The 22,921-nt window shown below is 41.2% G+C and overlaps 1 protein-coding gene across 1 annotated transcript; it reads left to right on the forward strand.

Annotated features, from left to right (window-relative positions):
• Positions 1 to 963: 963 nt before the first annotated feature.
• Positions 964 to 18,777, forward strand: ALKBH3 (alkB homolog 3, alpha-ketoglutarate dependent dioxygenase). Its single transcript, XM_014873633.2, has 9 exons — positions 964 to 1,055; positions 2,304 to 2,416; positions 3,547 to 3,581; positions 4,631 to 4,678; positions 6,061 to 6,164; positions 7,360 to 7,448; positions 10,316 to 10,525; positions 16,981 to 17,079; positions 17,602 to 18,777. Exons 1-9 carry the CDS (start codon positions 986 to 988, stop codon positions 17,692 to 17,694), a joined length of 861 nt encoding a protein of 286 aa, XP_014729119.2. The 5' UTR covers positions 964 to 985; the 3' UTR covers positions 17,695 to 18,777.
• The last annotated feature ends 4,144 nt before the right edge of the window (positions 18,778 to 22,921 follow it).

The raw sequence follows: 22,921 nt of genomic DNA on the forward strand, positions 1-22,921 counted from the left end.
AGAGGAGAAGCCTTATGAAGAGCAGTTGAGGTGACTTGGTTTGTTCAGCCTGGAGGAGAATGACGGGAGATGTCATCGTGGTCTTCCTCACAAGGGGAAGTGGAGGGGCAGGCACTGATCTCAGTGGGGACCAGTGACAGGAACCAAGGGAACAGCATGAACCTGAGTCTCGGGAGGTTTGGGTTGGATATTAGGAAAAAGTTCTTCACCCAGAGGATGTTTGGGCACTGGAACAATCTTCCCAGGGAAGTAACCACGGCATCAAGCCTGACAGAGTTCAGGAAGTGTTTGGTCAACATTCTCAAAAAGCACATGGTGTGATTTTTGGGGCTGTCCTTTGCAAGGCCAGGAGTTGAACTTAAGATGATTTTTGTGGATCTCTTCCAACTCAGGATATTGTATAATTTTACAGTGCTGATACTTTAAAATCAGCAGAACACAAATTTTTGCTAGAACTGTTAACAAATAATTATTTCCAAGTAACAACTTTCTAACTGTTGGAGGTGTTTGGAAAGGTATGGCAGAGGGAATAGGACGCACATCCCACGGGTACAGAGGGAAGGGTGCCCAGGTGAGGAGGTTCAGAGTCCCTGCTCCCCTTCGTGTGGTGGCAGGCTCCCACTCTGATGCCCTGAGGTCTTCTGTTTTCCAAGCCACAGCAGGGAATCACTAACCTAATTTTTTTACCTAAGTTTGCTTACACTTTAACCTAAATTACCTCGACTTTGATTGTGACTACCTGTTAATTAGCTGTCCACGGTGCTCCTGGGCACCTGACAGAAAATATGAGCGGGTTTCTGGTGCCATCATTCCCGTCCCTTGCCGGTTCCAAGAATGTTTTTGTTTTTGTTTCCACGGTCGGAGCGGGACGAGCAGGGCGGCTCGGGCCCCTTTAATGGCCGCTGTGTCGCTGCGCGCGCGGCGGGAGGAGCTGCGCAGGCGCGGGGCCCTGGGCACGGCCGGGCCGGGCCGGGTCGGGCCGGGCATGGCCGAGAGGCGGCAGCGGGCCCGGGTGCAGGGCGGCTGGGCCGGAGCCCCGGCGCGGCGGCCCGCAGGTAAGGAGCGCCCGCAGCCAACCTTCCCCACGTCTAGCACATCTCCGGCTGCCGTCCCGGGCGCGGCGGGGCCGGTCTCCGGTTGCATTTCACCACCACCCTGCGCGGCCCCCGAGTGCTGGCCCTGTTTCCCCCGTTGCCGTCGGTAACAGCTGCAGTGTTCCAACCCAGTTTTTGAGTAAATTCGCGCGGGTGCCGCAGGTTGCGGCGATTTTGGATGCGGAGCGCCGGGTATGGATGCGCTGGTAACGCGCGCGTCGTTCGCATCTCTGGGCAGCTGGAATGAGACGAACAGCGCTTGTTCTGTAAGAACAGTCACTCATAAAACGCGTTATGTGCCCTCGTGTAGCTTTTCACGGTGGAAACATTGTAAAATAAAGAGAAGTAGTGGAAAGAGTCGGAGTTAACGTCGCGGGTTTTTAAGCAAAAATTGAAACCAAAGAGTGCAGACGCAGAGGAGCACTTTGAAGGTTTCCTGTCTTGCAGGAGGGACTGGTTTATTTTTGCGGACGTGCTCAAAATGTCCTACTTACCTGATACAGTTTCCATAAAGCTCCCCTGTCTCTGCAGACTGGGCATCCTGGGCAAGCTGATTTTTTAATCATGAGAAAGAATAGCCAACTGTTTGGCTTGTGGGTGTGGCCTCAAACTTTTCTGTCACAGGTGCATTTCATTGCTCCTGTTCCTAAGGGGATTAAAAAAATTATTTTTCTCATTGTTTGAATAATGCAGAGTGAAGACTTTGTGTTTCAGGGCCATTTTCAGGCCTGTTTGGCTGTGTAAATACAACACTTGAAGTGGTGGCCAAAGTTGCTCTTCCACTTCCTTCCTGGTTTAAAAATCCTGTTTCAATGGAAATATTTCTCTCTCTCTTTTTTTTTCTTGTTTTTTTTTTTGGTTTTTTGGGTTTTTTTGTTTTTCCCTAAGAAGAGGAATACAGGGGGAAGCGGCTTAGCTGCACGGAGCAATTTCTGCTGGTGTATGATAGGTGTTTGTTGTAGAATTGAAGATGTCATCCTTTCTGATGAAACTGTATTTTCAGTTTTGTTTTGTCTATGAATAACAAATATATATATTAAAAAAATCAGTTCCTGTGCAATTTTAACACTTAGGTTTGGCAATTTACTGAATCCTCTGCCAGGCATAAGAGAATACTCCAAGGAATGATTCCATAAGTTTTTCCTAACTATATTTTTTAGTATGGTGATGTTCGATTCATGTGATCTTTTCTTCTTTCTCTCTTTATAGCACCTAAGGCACCTGTGGCCAGCAGCCTTGCCCTTGCAGGTACCAAACCAGCATGGAGACAGAAAGATCAGCCTCATGCTCAAAAGCAATTTGTCTTTGAAAAGCCATCAGAGGTAAAAATTACAGGGAACTAGCAGAATCTCATCTGTTATTAAACTTAAAATGATAAGTGAAAGTTATTTGAGGATATAGTCCATGCACTTTGAGCTTTTGTTAAGCAGAGTTGGTAATTGTTTTGCATGTATGGCAAACAGAAGGTTACTGTCCCTCTGTTTAGCCTGTTCAGAACTATTCTTTTATTTTAGAGAGCCAAAATAATATGTTCTACTAAAAATTCGTTGTGCAATGTCCTAATCATGGTTTGAGCTCTTGTGTTCCTCAGGTGGGATATCTGTCTTAATTTGTTATAGGGGAAGAGTGAGGGATTTGTTTTGCAGACTTTATGTCCCATCAGCTGATGAAGGATATTGTGCTCTGTGCAGAGTGAGGGCACTTCCTTGCTTGGGGAAGAAAAAATCATGAGCACTTCTTTCTAAGCTAGACTTAGTTGAAAGGCTGTCATCTTGGCTTGGAAGCATTGAAGATGGCCTGGGAAGATTCTCTTTCCCCTGTGGCAGAGACCTGCTATCTATAGAGTACTATATTTTGATCCTCTTGTTGGCTCAGTGCTGTAACTTCTTGCAAATCAGAACTCTACTGAGCTCAGAGAAGAGAAGCATAAATCCCTGAGACAGCCAGAATGATAGCTAAGGCTGGATTAAACTGCTCTGTCTTTTAACAAAATACAGCTATCTCAGCTGTGCAGACAGCTTTATAGTGTAAGCTTCTGCTATGTGTGATCTTTTATGTTTTGCTCATTTGACTGAGGCCTGTAGTTTGTTCATGCTTCTTAGGGTTGCTCTGAATTTTTCCTTACATAAGGATATTTTTATAAATATAAAGAATATTCTTGATTGCAGTTGATAAATAGCGAGTATTGTGATAATCCGAATAATTTAGAAATCAGTGTCCTTTAGGGGGCAGTTGATGGCTAAAATCCAGCCTGCAATGGTAGCAGGAGTTTCTGGGACGAGGAGGGAGTTGCTGAGCTGTTACTACTTCCCTCTTGCCCTGAGGTGTGTTGTTCTCACTGGCTTATCAGTGTGTGGCTACACAGAGTCACTAGAGATGACTGTGAGTTCTGTTGGACTGGAGAGTGCCATATACTTTAATATTCACTGTGTTCTGTCTTGTTCCCTTTCAGGTGGAGCGCAGAGTTCCTGAGGCAGGTGTGATAGAGTGAGTACCCTGCTGACTTCTCTGTGCACTCTTTCTGTCGTTGTGGTCAGTAAGAGTGGAAATTGTGGACTTTTAACCCTTTTATCATGAGCTGAATGTATTAGCAGGAGAGATCAAGCCTGTTAACTGGTTCTTATGCCTTTGGTATAGCTGGGAAGCCATAATCATGATCAGTTGGACATTCTGGTTTAGCACAATTGCCAGTATGTCTCCTTTGGTTAGCAGTGTACATTTTCCTGGGACATTCCCAGTGTAAACTATGCTGAAAATTACTTACTCTGGAATATACCAGAAATACAGCTGGTGTGGCAGCTTCTTTCAGGGCTCAGAGAGGTAGCTGTTAGTGAGTTTAATAGTGAAGCTGGGTATTTGTATGTCATTTACCCTTTGTGTTGAAATGGGGATCTTCTCAGGATAACTTTGGCATGAAGCGTGACAAAGTGTGGTGGTGTATAGTGGAGTTAGAGATACTGAAAATCCAGCTTGGTTCAGTTTGGCTAACTTGGTAGAATTTTCTTTCTCAGTGTACCTATAAATGCAAACATAGTGATCTGAGTGCAGTCATGTATGATTGTCTCCTTTAGGATCCCTCTTTTATTTTTTTCTAAGAGCCCTAAAACTGTACAGAGGCTTTGGTGAAGAGAGGGCATGCAAACTCGTTTGCTTCTGCAGCATGCCTTTTTGCCTTACTCTGACCTTTATGTCCAGGACCTCTCTCTCCTCTCTCTCCTCTCTCTCCTCTCTCTCCTCTCTCTCCTCTCTCTCCTCTCTCTCCTCTCTCTCCTCTCTCTCCTCTCTCTCCTCTCTCTCCTCTCTCTCCTCTCTCTCCTCTCTCTCCTCTCTCTCCTCTCTCTCCTCTCTCTCCTCTCTCTCCTCTCTCTCCTCTCTCTCCTCTCTCTCCTCTCTCTCCTCTCTCTCCTCTCTCTCCTCTCTCTCCTCTCTCTGTTTTTTCCCTAGTCCAGGCCTACAGCAATTCTAGTCTGTGCTGTTCAGTCTAAGATAATTTCTTGTTTGTCTTTCTGATGGCTCTTTTCTTTCTACATCCTCAGCAAGCCTGGTGTTTATGAGCTCAGCAAGGGACCAACTGGCATTTCTAGGTAAGTGGATGAAACGTTATTTGCTTTTGCAGAGTGATGTGGTGATACTCAGCTTCTGAAGTCCAGTCTCTGCAGAGAGTTTTGACTTTAGCAGCTGCACACTGCACTTCGTGTGCATCATCTGTTTAGGGTACTTTTGGAAGTACTTTTGAGTGACAGGTATCAGGGAGGGAGATGGTTCTGAGCAGCACTGAAGAGAAGAAAAATAAACCTCTTGACATCTGATGTGTACTCCATCCAGTGCTCTTTCCACAATAAGGACAAGGGGCTGTGTCCATTTGTATCATGATTCACAGAAAGTTGCTGATGCCAATTTGGATCAGTATTCCTCTGTTAGAAAGTGTGTGATGTCTGTGTTGTACAGTTAAGGGCGGCCCAAAACTTGTAGCTGTAAAGTGTAAATTTTTTAAATAAATCTAATAAAAATATTTAACTTTAGGCAATTGTGGTTACCTCAGGATTGTCCTTCTGCTTATATGCCATGCCTTAATTATTTCAGCTTCAGGACACTTCAAGACCTACTTGTCCTGTGATTCCTACTAGCTAAAATACATTTTATCTTGCTGACTTAGCTTCAATATCAATATTAATCCTCTTCCTTTGAATTTGATAGATTTTTATTAATAGTGGAAAAAATGCCAAGGACATAGTAATTTTTATGTTAATAAGTTAATATAAGTGAATTATCAGATTTGCATCTTTTTTAAGACCTTTACTATATACTCTTACTGTGACATCTTTGGGGCATGGAATACTTGTGAGAGTAGATTGCTGTTAGCAGCATTCCTGCTCTGCAGCCCACCACGGTGGCTGTAATTCTTGAATGACTGTTAGTCCAGTCAACATATTAGATGTACATATGGAAATGAAAAAATAGGAGACATTAAATACTGTCCTTATGCTAAATATTTTTCCTTATGCTTTGGAAAAGAGAATAGGAATGGCAGTAGGGATAAAGGGCCATCAAATTCTAAGTGATATGGAGATGGTGAATAAAGACCAATAATTTACTTAATGTTGATTGTATACCATAACCAGATCTATCTGATTTATCAGAAGTCAATATAATAACAAGCAGAAGGATTCCCTTTTTCACAGCATATAGCTGATTCTGCAATTCATAGTATGCTGTTGGTTGTCATATGGGTTTGTAAGTTTGGAAAAGAAGTTGCATACTTTTGGTGAGGCTAAGACTCAACAGGAGCCCTTCTGTTCTTTCCTTCACACCTACTTTGTCTGTGGTCAGAAACAGGATACTGGGCTTTGACTTTTGATGCCTTACAGACATTTTTAACTCCTTTGGGAATCCTGGAAATGAAAATATTTTCCCAGAACAGATGTAGAAATGTATATTCCTTCCATTTTTCTTTTTTCATCCTTAGGATTCATTTGATTCCTGGCTTTATTGACTCAAAACAGGCAGACTGGATGTTTGAGCAGCTCCTCCAAGACATACCCTGGGGTCAGAGAACTCACATCAGACAGGGTAAGGAGTGTGTAGACCACCTTTTCAGGTCATTCACAGGTCAGTTCCTTACCAGAATCTGCGTTGTTTAGAATTGATTTTCAGTGTTACCGCTTCTTTAAGTTTCTGTGCAGGTTTTCCATGCATATCTGAAGACTACTGCGCTTACTTTTCAATCTCTAATACCATGTTACTATTGCCAGCTAAATGAGATCTTTCCAAATTAAAATTGCCTGTCTTTAAAATCTTGTCATTTTACTGTCTCTTCTATCATCCCCAGTTCTTTTTCTCACTCATTTTTTTAAATTAGGTCTGGTCACCATCATACAATCTCCCAACAATACTGCAAAAACTGTATTCTTGGAGGTTTCTTTCATGAGGTATATTTTTTGCCTGTTTACTGAAAATCCCAGCAGAGCGTGTTCCTTTTCCTTTGGCTTTAGTTATTAGTTCCAATATGCAGCAGGAGAAGAGGCTGCTATTCTGGATTTGTTCACTAAGGGGCACCTGTTCTAGCTAAATTTCACTTTCAGTCAGGAACTGATGTAAGATAATGTGTCAGAGTAGTTACTGGTCGAGACTGGAAAATGTCTTCAACACGTGTGTTTCTTGGCTGGCAGTAAAGGGACAGTATAATGTAGAATGCTACCTGTCAAGCATGAGAAATAGTTCCAAAATAGTCTTTTCAGAAGCCAAAAGTATTTTTAACCTGATGTTTGTGTTGTACCACAGAGCACACACATAGTTGACAAATTATTGTGTCCAGCCTTGCTACATTTTGTTTCTTTAATATCCCAGGGATGCTACAGTCCTTTTTACTCCACCCTTTCCAGTGCATCCATCTGCATCATGCAATTTATGCCAGCATACTGGGCACCAGAGCCAGGTGAACTTAAAACAAGTTAAAATTTCCATTTCATTTGCTATCTTTAACTCATCCAGTCCCTGCTCTGTCTGGCATATAGGGGTAAGAAAATGGATATGTTTCCAAGATTTTGCCAAGGTAATTCCTCCTATAGATGCATACCTGATTTTGAGTAACTTCATTACTTCATTTGAGTTTATTATGTAAAGCTGAGGTTTTTAAGGGGCTGCTTTTTAACATTAGGTGAATGGACAGTCTCTTTTTGATCAAATTTCTTGGCAGAATTGCCTCATCTTTCGATTTTCATATCTTTTGATAAGGCAACTGAGCAAATCTTTTTGTTTTTTTCAGAAGTATCTTTTGAGGAACCACGGCTTACATCCTGGTATGGGGAGCTTCCTTACACATATTCCAAGATAACAATGCAGCCAAATCCAAATGTATGTGTATGTTTGCATGTGTTTCATTATTGTCTACAGTGAAATCCTTTGCAGAGATCAAGAGACAAAAATTCCCTCTATCCTCTATTCTGGTTATCTAGAGGATCTGTTAGCATTTCATTTGAGATCAGCAGCAGTTTCTACTGGAATGTGGTCAGTTTTATAAAATACACTTTATGAGTGAATTGGCTGAGAGTAGCGTGATTTAGTTGCCAAATGTTGCCAAAAGGAAGTGACTACTCTAGAGTTTAAACTTTTGCTTTGGGTCATTGTAGCTTTGGCCAAAATTTTGAATTGCTATGTGTGACTTACTTTAATCATCTTTGTATTGGAGATTGTACTGAGCACAGTCATACTGATTTTTTTGCTCTAAAGACACAGTAATACCAATTTCTGAAATAGTTAATTTCAGAAACACTTAGGTTCAATACAGCTTAAATGAAAGTTTAGGGGTATTTTGATTCCTATGTGGATGCTATGAAATTCACACATGCAGCTCATCTGCTCAGCAACTCCAGATTGTAGCATGTAATTTCCCACACTGTTTTGGAAGAGTTAAAAACCTTCTGAGTGATTCAGTGATGTTTTTTTCATGTTTTCTCTCCCCCTCTCTCTCTCAGCCTGTTGTCCCATCAGCCTGTCTTTTGCTATTGCTTTGTTTAAAATTTCCACGGCAGTAATTAGGTGTCACTGTTGAAAGCTGGATGGCATGAGAGAAAAGTGTCCCAAGTCCCAGAGCTGCTGCCAAAGTGGGATGTTTGGGAAGAGTTGGAAAGGCGTTATTTAACATGATGAGTTGCGAATATTTTGTAGTCTCAAAAAACAAAAAAGTAGTTAAAAACTCTATGACCTGCATAACTTGTGGTGGAAAAACAGGCATTTCTTTGGTACTCATTTGTGGAATACTATTTTAAGTGGGCTTTTCTGAAAGCTGAATGGCTTTAGAGATGGAAGTGCCCTCACAAAATCATTCCGTTGTACACTTAGGATTTAAATCCAGTTCTGAACTGCCTGTTGTGAAACCCATTGCTGCTCAGAGATTGCATATAACCCTGAATTCAAGGTCTCATTTCAGTCTGCATCAAGTTCTGAGTTAGCACTCATTGGGTCACTGGCTTGTTTCTCTCATCCAAAAGGCACAAGGCCTAACTGAGTCACTTAGGCTGGTTCTGTCTTCTATTCCTGAATATTTCTGCTTTTGCTGAGGACATAAACTCAAGCAGAAAGCGAGATGCACTGGAGAAGTTGCACAGCTGGAAGCCAGCCCTTCCCTGGCTGGAAGCTGCCTGTAGGCACAGCCACTGGACACTGACATTTCACAAAGCTTTGCAGGTGGGAGTACCTGCAGCTTAGAAGCTGAGTAGAGGATGGTGTAATTAGCACAGTCCTTACCTGTAGAATAGGTTTCTAGCACAAAGATATCCTGAATAAAATGTAATTTAGTGCACAGCTTAGCCAAAAGTGATTGCTCCCTTAAACACTTGATCTATAGGAGTAATTAGCTTTGTGTCCCTCCTTTTTTGTTTGGTAAGAATTGGTGTGATTGCAGCACTTCTAGATACAATCCAGTGTTTGTGCCTAAATGAATTTTGCTATTAGAAAATGTTTCTCTGTAACCAGTGATAGAGTTGTTTCAACAAAACTACTTTCACTGCTGCAGGTTTGTAGTGGGCTTTCAACTACATTGTAAAATTCACTGGTAAATGGTAACATTTTAGTAATACATATTTCTGTGATGAGAGTTGAAGAAATCTAGTCCTGGTTGGTCACTGAAAAGTGCTTTCAATAATTCTTGTTGGACTTTTCTGTACATTTGGGCAGCCAGTTGCAAGCAAACTTTCTTGGGTTTTGGTTTTTTTTTTTTTTTGGTGGTGTTACTGCTTTCCTGACACATACCATAGCTGCAAGCTATGTTTATCTAGCATTAATTACTCACATGATGCTTAATTGTTGAAGGCACGACTTAGCTAGAAATACCCCATTAGAGAAAGATGATATGTTGAGGCTCCTGCAGTGTAACCAATAAGTTAAATACCTGTTAAACTTGGGGAAGCTTGGAAAGAAGGTAGTGCAACCTTGTTAATTCAAGGTGGATTCTAGAAAATATTTCCAGCTGTCTGTTGCTTCTTCTGCCAGTGGTGCACTGGGAGATTTGGAATCAGTTTCTTATCCTCTCTTGATCTCTGTTTCTGCTTATATAATGGGCAAAAATTCTGGTCCACGTTGGTTTGGCTTTTTTTTTTTTTTAATATATTTGTGTAGTTCTTAAAAGCACTCTTGACAGATGAAGGTCACGATGTAAGTTTATAACATTAAATAACTCGACTGGGTTGTAATGGTATGTGCAGAGCTTCTCTGGGCTGTGGGCTCAGCAAGATGTTAGCAAAGGGAAGGATGAAGTCAAGGGCCAGTGACATTGGTTTTGTGACTCACTGAAGAGTTACAATGGAGTCAAAACCCCAAGAGGTGATGAGTTGAGCTCAACAGGCTGTGCTAACAGAGTAGGGACAGAGGCCTGTGTTCTGACAACCATTTCCTCTTGTCAGCAGCTGCAGGCCATTGAGAGCAGTATCATTTTGTGCCTGATTGCTTCCATTAGTATGAAAGGCAGCCTGGCTTCAGAGTTTTAAGAGATGATTTAGTATTGAATGATGGGTATCGTGTGCATATTTTGCAGAAAGCCCAGCCCATTCCTCTGCTCTACTAAAATATCATCAGAATTGCTGTGAGTGATTTGTTTGATTTTAAGTTTATTGTGATTAAAGTGCAATATATTTTGTTTCTTAGTAGTTTTTGCCTTCTGTCTTGTATTACCTGCCCCTGGCCTGCGTTCATGGCATTTCTATTCCCCTCTGTGCTGATTGCAGTGGCATCCTGTGCTGACCATGCTGAAGGAGAGCATTGAAGAGTTCACTGGCTACACCTTCAACTCTCTTCTCTGCAACCTCTACCGAAATGAGAAGGACAGTGTGGACTGGCACAGTGATGATGAGCCATCACTGGGAAAAAATCCTGTCATTGCCTCACTCAGCTTTGGTGCTACTCGGACTTTTGAGATGAGAAAAAAACCTTCCCCTGTGAGTGTTCAGATCACACTGAAAGAGTCTTATAGCTACTGACACATTTATTGTTTTCCCCATTAAAGAGAACTTAATTACTAAAGTATTTTAAAGTTAATGAAAGCACAACTTGGAAAGTTCTGTGGAATAAGTATAGGGATCAAGAAATGTCGTGCATGGACCATGACATCCTGAGGATGGGGATGGGACCACTCTAATAATGTACAGCAGTGTAGTGTAGTGCTGCAGTGAAATTGGAACCTGGGCAGTCTTCTGCCCAAATAGGGGTCCTTCCTGGTACTTAAAATGAGATCAGTGGTGCTGGAAGTGGAATTACACTCTGCAAATTAATCCAAGAGTTGCTACCATTTTCTTAAACTCAGGCCAATGTAACATAATGCAGAGTGTACACGGGGTGAAGAGTAGTTCTGACTGCTCTTGTAAGTAAAAATCCTCTTAACAGGGTTTGCATTTTGATGTGTGTGTATTCAGATTGAGGGGCAGTGAACAAAGGGAAGAAGCTCGTTTCTTTTCCATAAAATGCCTTGGAAGTTGTCACATCATACTGGCAGGCTAAACAGGGATCCTCTACTTTGATAAGGAGAGGTATGGAATATCCTTTTGGGAGTTAATTGGGGATTCAGTAGTGAATACTCTCTAGATAAAGTGCTGTGCTTGGGAATACTTTGTTTATAAGCCAGCTTAAACTTTGCAGTTCGTATTTATCCAAGTAAAGGATTCACGTTTATTGGGAATACAGGCCTTGTTTTAGAGTGTCCTGTTTCAGATGAATTTTCTGCTTGAGCACTCTGAAAATTTTGGAAATAAGTTTGCTATCTGCTATTTATTCTGAGTAGGTAGTACAGAAAGCAGAGGTAATAATTACCAACCTACAGGAAAACTCTATGCTGACATACTTCACTATGCCTGCCCATCAGGAGTCACCTTGGATCACTCTGAGCAGCAAAGGTCAGAAATCGAACCAGAAAACAAATAATTTGTAGTTTTCACCAGTTCTCCAATTTGTAAATTCTTTGTTGTCTGAAGTGAATCTTGGTCCCTGAGCATGAGATCACATAGCCGATCCATTATGTCAGTGCATAGCATGAGCAAGTATCCCTGATGCTGTGTTGATAATAAAATGTCTGCTGGAAAGTTTATTCCTCTAGAAAACTGTAAATGGTGCTTGGATTCATTTTAGATGTGCCTGTGTTCCCCATCGATGAATAAGAGTAAAATATACTTAAACTTCAGTATAAACTTTGCAGGTTCTGTCTTAAAAATCAATCCTAGTTCTTGAATAAGATGCCTTTTTTATAGATCTCCTGAAAAGACACCCACTATTAGCAAAGGGGAAATTCAGTCTGTGCCATTCGTACTTGGCTGCCTTGTTTGATGTGTACTGCACGATTTCTTCCCTTTTCTTCCAGAGATGGATGGTTTTCTATAGATCTATCCCTCAAGCACCTTTGCCTTTTTAGCACCTTTGACCTGGTATTTCTGACTGAGTATTTCTAGCTGAGTCTTGCTAGCTGTGAAGTGTATTCCTTTTGCAAGTGTGACATGCCTTTTTTCTGAGGTAGAGTCCCCGTGTGCAGATCTTTGAAAGAGGTGCTGTTAAGTGTGTCCTGTGCCTAAGGGAGCTCATACTTAATAGTTACATGGCACACATTACGTATTCTTTTGCACATTCCCAAAGCCTGAAGTTTCCTGGGAGCATCCTATGACAATAGATGCTTTGCCAAGTGGGAATTACAAGAGGCTCTGATGGAAATTACAACCTTTCAGGCTGTACCTCGAAAGAAGTAATTTTCATACTCTATTGTACTCTAGCATTCTCTCTTTCATTAAAAGAAAGTTAAAACTGATTGTACATCTTTTGATCATTCATTTGTTAAAAAGCAAGTTACAGGAAGAGGAATGTAATCTGAGGAAAAGAATTGAGATTAACAGTCATCATGGGCATTCAGACTTTCCCTGGTTTCAGCCACTGTCAGTACTTTGGGTTTTCTAGAGTTAATCTTCACTGAGGAGGGAAACAGAAAGTAAATCCTTTTCCTCCCAAAATTAAACCACTTTGAGGGCCAACACTGTGCTATTTCAGATTCTAGGGTTTCAAAGGCCTTCATTTCCTTCTGTTCTTTTAAGTGCTTTTAAGTATTTGGAGATGAAAGATATAATGAACATACAAGATGATAAATACTGTGGTAGAACATCACTGTGGATAAATGGTACTAGGAAAACATGTGGTTTCCTGTGTGGGATGATGTACTGAGTACAAAACTGTTATGTACCACAAGCGAGGTCACAGCTGGAAGGGCAGTTGAAGAGTACTAGATCAGAGCCTTCAGAGACTTCGTTTTGGTATCTCTGCAAATATTTCCTAGCTTATATCTTGAAACGTGGATGAACCTGATAGCGAATAAAATTGTTTCTCTAACTGAAAAGATGACCAGTAGTGTTTGATGGATTTTATTTTTTATACACGTTTATGTGAATTTTGAGAATTGTCTGTTAATAATTTGGTAGTGTTTATGTAAGTCACTCTGAAACAATCACACAATCTGAATTTTTTTTTTCATTTGGCAAAAATAAAAAAAAGTTACTTATGTTTAAGTGGGTTTTTTATTATCCTGAAAATTGTTCTAGGGTGAGGGTAAGGAAAGGTCCAGTCCTCTTTTCTTCTTTTTGGTGAGCACTGTACTGGATAAGTCTTCATCATATAATAGAGGGTAAAGGAATGTAGTCTCTACACTACATGTGTGGACTATTTGTATCTTCTTAAACTGCATCCTTTGTGGGTAAGCAGAAATAATTCTTACTGGGATTTCAGCCCAGTGCATGTAAAAAAAGCTGCAAATACATTTCAGGTGTAAATTCCTCACTGGAATAAGGAGACTATGGGAATTAACATGACTCCAGAAACTGTTTTATTTTGCCTGCTGGAATTTTTCTTTTTAAGCATTCTTTTTTCTAAACACAGCCTTTTCTGTTTATTTGGACCAGTTACATGATAGCAGCTGGTATTTTTCCTCTGCTTTAAATGGTTTCTAGGTTTTTTTGGATGCCTACTTCATAGTTAAAAGTCTACAGTGATGTGGTTTCTTATATTTTCTTCTTCCAGTTGCAGTAAATTACTTTCACCTTGCTCCTGCTTCCTTGTTCCCCCTGCCCCCATCATTGTAGCTTCTGCCTACACTGAAATCAGGAGACAATTGCTTTGCTTTAAAGCTGTGATTCACACTCTGTTCACAGAGCTATTGGTTGAGTCAATGAGTCCTCCTGTGCTTGCCTACAGCCTGAGTGTCACCGCTGTGCCCTCCTCCCATTCCCCACACAGCCTCAAGCCTCCAGGCCCCACTTGGACATGACTTCATCCTCCCAGTTGAGAGGAATTCATTTCACTCTGTGGCATGGGTGTTTCTGATACAGCCCCACTACCATTTTTAACTATTGCTTGTTCACTGTTCAACTGTGAGACAGGGCCAGGTTATCTGATTGTGTCCTGCTGGAAGCTGAGTGGGGAATGTTAGTACCAGGGGGAAGGATGGTGATACCTGATGTCCCACTAAGCTCCCACGTTCCACTGGGAGGTGCCCTGTGGCAGAGGGGTGGGTGCCATAGGGACCAGCTGGGTGGCTGTCCAGCAAATGGCCACAGTGTGAACTGTGGAAGGAGTTAGAAAGGCAGGTGTCAGCTTGCTCTTCTTCCATCTATAACCAAGGAAACTGATGGCTGCTGGGAAGGGAGGGAGCTTCACACTTGTTAGATAATAGCAGGATGTTCGTGGTGTTCAGAGAATCAGCCTTCAGATGGATCTGTCCTTCAAAGGAATCCTTGAAGCACAGTCCTTTTTTCCTAGCAGAAGGTAAAGATCTCCTTGTAGTTCTGGAAACAGCAGAAAAATAACCCTTTGTGTATAAACAGAAGAGATGAATATGAGAATTTGTGGAGCATGGTGGAAGCAGAGGTTCAGATCAAGATGAAGCAGGCTGAACTTTCAGATTGACCTGAAAGAGACTCACAGACAGCAGTGGCTGCAGAGGAGGAGGAGTTGTCCACCAGTATTGGCAGGGCTTGAGGAGCTGTAGACAAGCAGAGAGGAAGAAGGGAGTGCTCAGCTGCAGGAGGACTGAGGGGGTTTATAGGTAGGCAGTGCATTATGTGAGGAAAGGACAGTATAACTGATATTCATCATTACTGAATCTGTAGAGAAAAGAACTGTAGTGAGGATTTTGTCAGAGACAGTGAAAATAAACGTGTTAAACGCAGGAGTATTGATAGGTGAGACTACTTTGTTGTGGAGGAGGGTGTTTACACAGCTGGTGCTAGAGGCTCAACTGGAAAAGAGGGATACAATCAAGATTAAGTCTGAAAAATACAAGATTTGAACTTTTGTAAGGATGATTCTCTTGGTAATAGGTAAATAGGTGAAGCAGAAGACTGGGAGCCAGTATCTCCATGAAAGATGCTGACTTTTGCAATTAAAAATGATTTTGCATTATTATTTATACATTCTTCTACAGGATATTTCCATTTACTTTCCCTTATAATAGAAGATTCCTCTACACTGTCCAGAAACCGTTTCCTACCACTATAGCAATAAACCTTCCTGAGACTTAAAAACAAACTTGAGTGATTTATATAGATTTATACTAGATCTTTTCTTGTTTTGATTTTGATAGCATTTCAAGAAAACAGCCTTGATGGAGTCCAGGAATTCTTACAGATTTTTTTATTCACCGTTTCCCATCAACTCAGACTGAGCTTTCCTTACTTATTAACTGTAATTAATGTAATGTTACTGTAATTAAGGATTTAAAAAAAAAGGTTTAGCCAGTGTACTTGGATACTGTAAAGCTTGGATTGTATTGAATGTGTAACTCAAGATTATGAAGTTTCTAATATATTAAAAAGCAGAAAAGTTGCTTTACTATGCCTGTTTTTGTAAGCAGGTGGTTTTGAGGTACATATATAGAGTTACAAAGTGAACATAAAGAAGTCACCTGATGCACTTCTTTCCATGTTTGTTACCAGAAAATCTTTTCTATCTTAGATGTCAAAAATAAATTTCCTTCATAAACTTTTTTACCTCTGAAAGCCAAGTGAGTTTTCTGTACGTCTGATATCAGCTCTAGGAATAAAAGTTCTGAAATGAGCTTTGGTCCACAGTAATGGCATGTAAGAAAGTAAAAACTTTTTGCTTGACTTCACTGGCTTCTAAATAAAATGAAGTTCAGAGATGTCCCATTTAAACCAGAAAGTAATTGCTGTTTTTACATACTGGGTGTTTTCTCCTAAATCATTTATCTTAGCAGAATTCCTTTTTAATTAAGATGAGCAAGAGATAAAAATAAGCCCACTGTTGTCCATCACAAAGTGAAATGATGTAATGCTCTGAAATAGAAAGTACGTGTGCAGTGATATCTCTGCTTTTCTTCAGTAGTCATGTTTATAATACCTATTTTTGAAATTTTTCCTTTGTTTCCACTGAAGGGAAGAAAACGTTTCTTGATACTGACTTGATACAGCCAAGCTCTTTTGCATTTTACAAAGTGCAATCCTCTTTCTAGCTGCATCTTATTTATAAACGCACACACTCCCAGTTGGTTTCCTGAAAATCAAACTGTTTTAGTTTAGGACATAGTTTCCCCAGTATTTATTGCTCTGCCTCATTATTTTGAGCTTTTCAGCAAGTCATGAACTTTTAACAGGATAAACCTCCTTCAAGTTGGACTATTACACACTTGACTTAGTGTATGAATCTGATTTAAAATTGGAAAGGATAATGCAAAGCAGTAGGGAATTGCTGTTCCCACTCATGTGGCATGTGGGAGACCACTGCTGGGGTGTGTCACTTTGTCTAGTTGTTATATTTGAGTTTTAAAATAATTGCACATACTAGAGGCTTAACAAAGGTTTGCAAATTATTTGTCTTTTAGTCTAGCATTCTGTTTTCTTAGTGGTTTAAGTGGATTAAGACAACTTGTTTTACAAGATATTATAGGAAAAGGAGATTTTTTTTTTTAATAAGAAAAACTCTTCTCCAGCATCTAGTGCCATAGCAGCATATAATGTTGTAACAGGAGGAATTCAGAATAGCAGGAAGATGTTACTTTTGATGAAGTAGTTAACAGTTGGAATCTAGCATGGTTATTGCACAATGTTTCCACACTGAACTGTTTAAGATGTTTCCATAAGGTTTGCAGCCTCACTCCAGAATTTTGCACTAAATACAGGAACTTTGCCTGTGGCATTCAGGCAGTGTGATACAATGGCTTCTTTTCATCATTAAAATGCTTGGCTCCTGGACTGTCATTATGAAATACAGATACAGAGAGGTTTGCTTAGACTTCTAGATCTTGGAAGAGCCTCCTCCTCCTTCCTCACAGACTTTTTGAGCTCTGCTGTAAATGCATGTTTTCTACCAAATGCACATGCCTGCTTCATCAGTGTCTAATGTTTCTTTTTAGGAGGAGGATGGAGACTATACTTATGTAGAAAGACTTAGAATCCCACTTGATCACGGGACTCTGTTGGTGATGGAAGGAGCCACCCAGGAGGATTGGCAGGTAAGAACTCCTGTTATTACACTGTTTATGTGCTTCACTTGCAATGCAGTTTTCCAGATATGCTGAGGCACTCTCAAGAAGGCATGGGACATTCTGCTTCCAGTGGCACAATTGTTTTCCAAGGCATTAGGATTGCTTTCTGCCTCAGAATTTGAAAGCACTCACAGAAACAATGAGTTTGCTTTCATGTGCCAAATGATGCAGTAGGAATCAGTTCAGGTGTTCCAGCATTAAAGTTTAGCAACAAAGGTTGCAGCCTGCAGTGAAAAGAGCAAAATCAATATAGAAAATTGGAATATCAAAAAGTTGTAACTTAATTTAAGAATTCTACAGTAATATACAAAGACTTTTTGTTCTCAGTGGCCCCGAGCAGTCAGAACCTGATTATTTTACCTCATCTAAGTGTTCAGAAATATGAATAAAAAGTCATCACAGGAAATGAAGGTTTTAGTCATTGTTTGATCACCTGTATTTTAAATGCACAAGCTAATGCCTTTTTTTTTTCTCTAATGTCACTTACAGCACCGAGTTCCTAAGGAGTATCATTCTAGAGATGAACGGATAAACTTGACATTTAGGATCATTTATCCGGAACCTGATGGAATTTGGAAGTGAAGAGCCACTTTGGACATTGTTGGATATACACCCACAACAAATCTAGAGCCTTAGATTGCTACAGATTTAAAGGAAGCCTTACAGGAACAGACTTCCTTGAAGTCATGGGGAGAAGAGATCTATTTTGAAGATCTTTGGCAATCAGAAGCTGCCTGTGTAATGTGGACAGAAATTTAATGTTATTTGGATGATACTAAATCACAGGCTTTAAGTTTGTGAGCAATGATTATTCTTAAAAGAGCATAAAGCACGTGAAAGATTTGAGAGGTCCCAACTGGAGCAGACAGATTCTGTGAGCAGATAGATTGCACCTTGTCTTGTCTCTCTTTTACTCCCACATTGTGATCTCTGTTGGAAGTAATGACAAGATGGGATTCTTTGATGTAAAGCCACCTCATGTGTCTGTACAGAAATGAGAAAGCTGCACTTGGTGATGATCTCTGGGTATTACTCATTTCACCAAAGGGTGAAACACTACATTTTATCTGTAGGTTGCAGAGTTTTTTCCAATTAAGCAATCAGTGTCATAACTTAAATAACTACTTGAATTATACTGGTGTCTAGTGGAACAGAGGGTCAAGGCTCTCTTCTGCCATGCACTCTATGGGCAGATTTTATCCTAACTATTTATCCATGCAGACAGGACAAGGCAAAGGCAAGCAACAGAGACATCTGACCCTGCTCCTGGGTCAGTGCATACTGCATTAGAGAGTATCACTCAGAGAGTTGTCTCTTGAGCCTCTGCTGTCACAGATCAGCAGTCAGCACCTCAGACCAGATTCCAGGCTGACTTGCTGGAATCCCTCCAGTTTGCCTCCTGCAGCTCAGGTGCTGCTGGGCAGCAGTGGGCTGATGACTGCAGTCTGCATGTTAAGTCAGGAGTGCTGCCTAGGTGATGAAGTTGTTACTGCAGCTAAATGCCATCACTATATGGGATCAAATCTTATGTTTGGTCCATCTTCACTGTCTGCCTGCAGTAGGATTTAAGCAGAGGTAAATACCCTATGCCTTGTAACACGTTAGCTTTGTTAAGCAAGCTAATGTCCCTCTTCACTCTAAGAATAAATTGGTGTTGAGAAAATACCTGTCTTTTCTTAGCCAGTTTTTGCTGTGGCTAAAGCTCTTACTTGGTGAGAACTGTCAAGTTGTTAATACTCAGTTATGCCTGTGTTTTAATTTTATTGATGTCATAAAGGACATAAACATTGAGCCATTTCACTCCCTATGGTCTGAAATTGGGCAGAATCATTTCCTAGAAACAGCTTTTCTACCTAAACCACCATACATTATTCTTCTAAAATGAATGAATGTTACTACAAAACGTAACTTTGTTATCTAATGATGTTTTCACTTTCATTCCAATTTCTACAGAAATGTTTTTAATGGTATTTCCTTGCCTTTAAATCTTTTGTCTAGGCACTATGATGTATTTAATGGGAGTCAGAGTTGAAGGAGGCAGACACTTTCATATTTACTTTCTTTGAGTCATTGGAGCTTTGTGCACATCCCTGTGTGTGTGTCCAGGTTTGGCAGTCCTGACAGAGAGTGGTTTTCCTTAACCAAGGGACAGTGTTAATTTCTCAAGGTGTTCTGAGAATGCAACACTTTTGCCTCTGTCAATTCATACAAGCTCCATTTGTTTTTACTGTGTTAAGAGCAGCCAGGCTGCAGGAAAGAGTAGGAGAAGGGGGTGAGTTGGAAACTTTTAAACCCCCAAACCTCAGCCTGTGGAAATTGCAATTAATTTGAATTCAGTGAATCTGTGGCACATAACTAATGGCAGGACCCTGGAGGCTGATACTGTTGTGGAAGAGTATTTTTTCACTTCCTTTTATTGGTTTCAATTTGTAATGTTAGCAAATTTTGGTTTAGTTTCTTTACTTCCTTTGGCTTGGGAAAAGACCAAGTTTCCCTCTCCAGAAATGAAATGATTTATAGGAGAAATGTTCTATCCCCCAGCACTCCTTTTGTTGCTGGAGACTACTGCATTCTGCTTTCTCTCACGTGTCAGCTTCCCTGTATCCAAATCTGTTTGACAGTGAGGAGAAGGCATACGGCATCATTTCCCCAGCCTGTCCTGTGTGTCCTGGCTGCAGGGGGAACAGTTGGCCTAGAGGTCAAGTTTCTTTGTCAGCTGGGAGCTTGTGGGTCCTTCCTTCACTCCTTCCTTCCTTCCCCCACCTCCTGGCCAAAAAAGTCAGGTAGCAGCAAATTGCAACTTCCTGCCTGCCAGGACAGCAGGGAATGGCTTTGAGCAGAGGAGATTCCAGCCCAGAGCTCCTCAGGAGACCTTTCTGCAGGGACATCTTTCCTGTCGGCAGAAATTTGTTCCTGATTGCTACAGGCACTCCTGCTGAGTTCTCAGAACGGGTGTGCACAAAAGTGAGATTTGAGAGTTCTTGAGCTGGTGGTGTTCCCATGGTACCTAAAGATTTTTAACTAGAGACCAGGGCAACTTGCACATTTCTTGTGCTGTTTTTCAGATGTTTCTGCTGTTGCATTCAGGTGCAAAGGGCAGCACGTTTAGAATAGTAAATATACAATTAGGTTCCATTCTTTAACATAAAGATAGGTGGAGGAATCTTTTCCCTAGTCACATGGATTTGAAAACAGTATTTCTAAAAATGTCACCCAGAAGAATTACTTTGCAGTTATAAAGCTTGTTTTTTTCCTTCTCAAGACTGTTGTGATATTCTCAGCCAAAAACTTTTTGAAAAATTATATGAACTCAGAGTACACTAAGGTAAAATAAAATACACTGTTTATATGCTCACAGAGGATTCGAGGGCAGGGTGCTGGCCTGAGATTTTTGTTTTTGCAGTTGGCACCAGATTCTGTCCATCTGGGGGGCTGCAGTGGTTGCTGAGAGCTGCTTTGCTTACAGAACACCTCTGTGTCATTTTTATGTGGAAGATACAAACTGTGGGTTTACTTTTTTTCCTTTTATTTGAAATACAGAGTGGTTTAGGTTAGAAGGGTCCTTGAAGATTTCAGCAGAGTATGTGTCTCTTCCAAAAAATGCTCAAAAATTAGATTCTTCAAAACTGTTCATCTCTGGCTTTCAAACAGGTGGAAATTACTAGTAACCCCAGGTAAGATTCCCTTTTCCAAAACAGCCATCACCTTTTCCAAAATGTAATGGCCTTCAGATTTGATGATAAGGAGCAGATGAATGGAAGCTATCTTGGGTAAGGATGGACAGTAGCCTGCCTTCCTCAGGGAACATGCAGGATGGAGCTGTTCTGAAAAGATCCATAGGTAACCATTCATTTATTTAACAGCTATATAAGCAATAACATTTTTAATTAACCACACTGGTGCCAGGCACCACTCTGTCCCCATGCTACTTGTAATCATTTTGTCACAGAATACTTGAATATTCAAGCACAAACTCTTGGTGAGGTTGGAGTATGTATGATTCAATACTGCACTTTTGGGCCACAGGAGGTTGATCTGAGCACACACCATTTGAAATCAATAACAAAGTTGTGTCTCTTCTCTGCTCTGGGTTTGTTTTTTGTTTGTGTTCCGTTGGGTTTTGTTTTGTGGGGTTTTTTTTTGTGAAAAAGAAGTCTATGATCTTCAGTTTTGATTAGCTTTAAATCAATGGGTAATTTTACTTCATCTGTATCAGATGAATTCTACGTGTGTCTTTTCCGTTTGTCATGACTTAAAGGGTTAGTATAGCTATATATAGTAATTTATAGCTACAAATAGTAATTTATAGCTATAATAGTAATGGAGAAGGAGACAGGATGCCAGGAAGGGGTTAAGAAGTCAGAATTTTCATGCTATAGTGTTGGCAAAATACAGAGGACTGTTCTCCTGGGGTTTGGGATAAAAGACGTGTGTATGATGGGTGCTGTGAATCCATAACGCCTCCTCCTCAAGTGCTGCTACTATTGCCTTAGCTAAAAGCATTTAACACCCACTTTGCCTATTCTGGTCATAACCCTTTTCAGAGTGGATAGGAAATCTGCCTCACTATGGTTTGTTTTCAAAGATCTTTTCCATCCTCGAGGTTTCCGTAGCAACCTGGATAGTTTGTTTAAATTGGAGCATCCTGGCCTGTCCTGTCTGCACCTGAGTCTGCTGAGATCTTGCAGGTATCATCTCCTCTTGACACACTTGGGAGTGACTGGTGATGGTTGGCCATGAGAGTGCTGGCCCTTCCCAAAGAGCCACCCACTCATCAAGGTGACAGATGTGTGCTTTCTCCCCTGTTGTCCCATTTGATTAACCTCGTCCTGTGTAGTGTTCAGTACAGCTTTTGGAGTTATTGCCAGCTCCCTTGAAGCTGACACGTCCTTGGTGGCTCATGCTGGGAAAGCACCTCCTGAGGGAGCTGGGAGGCCTTGTTTTAAGTAAAGAAAGTGGAGACTGTATCAAAGAATGGTTAATCAGAATAAGGAGCAAGGAGGTCTGTCCCATGGCCTCCATGGTTTGTTTGATTCAGCTTTCCCAGCAGAAACAAAAACTTTGTTCTGTTCACACGGGAGATTTTGCTGGCTGAGCAAGACTTAGAGCAAAGTCTTCACATGATGGCATCATCCTGACAGTGCTCACTGGATCCAGAATGGTGTTCAGCTGAAAGTTGTTTCCATCTGAACTCGTGTGCAGCTGCTTTGTTGGTCACAGAGGGTGTTACTTGTTCTGTTGCTCTGCTCCCATTGTGGAGGCATCACACAGATCCATGCTGAAGGGTATGGTTGACACTACAGCTGATCTCTGAAATGCCAGTGCCAGCCCTCTGCCCTGGGCATGGGTTTCCAGCAACACCCTTGTGCCAAGGCAGGCTGCCATGCAGCTGGAAGAACACATGGACTAGAAAGTGTTGGATGGGATGAGATTTGTAACTGTGACTTATCACAAGGTTATTATTGGGTTCTCATCATCATTAGGGAGGGCTGTGGGAAGGCTTCTCGCCCTGACGAGCTGATGCAGAGAGCAAAAGATAAAGCAGGAGTGAGCAGAGACATGAGTTGCCAGAGGATGTACTGGCCTAGATATACAACCCACACTCTGGCTGGTTTGCCAGGGTGCAGAATCTTCCTTTCCCCACCTCCTGCTCCTTGGGTGCAGATCTGTGCCAAGGAGGAGACAGTCTGTCCAAGTGACATGGGATGCCTTTGGCTTGAGATACCTGCAGGAGCTTGGAGAGGAGGGGCCACAAGTTGCAGGCTCCGTGATTTTTGGGGAGAAGTAAGGACAAGTGGTGGAAGAGGGA

This window comes from Sturnus vulgaris, chromosome 6, assembly GCF_052056855.1.
Source record: "Sturnus vulgaris isolate bStuVul1 chromosome 6, bStuVul1.hap1, whole genome shotgun sequence".
NCBI classification, from domain to species: Eukaryota; Metazoa; Chordata; class Aves; order Passeriformes; family Sturnidae; genus Sturnus; species Sturnus vulgaris.

Excerpts from the sequence above, each read along its gene's own strand:
- ALKBH3 (XM_014873633.2), top strand. The coding sequence starts at position 986 with ATGGCCGAGAGGCGGCAGCGGGCCCGGGTGCAGGGCGGCTGGGCCGGA. Across the intron at positions 6,165-7,359 it reads GAGAACTCACATCAGACAGG|AAGTATCTTTTGAGGAACCA; the intron begins GTAAGGAGTGTG and ends TGTTTTTTTCAG. Across the intron at positions 17,080-17,601 it reads CCACCCAGGAGGATTGGCAG|CACCGAGTTCCTAAGGAGTA; the intron begins GTAAGAACTCCT and ends TGTCACTTACAG.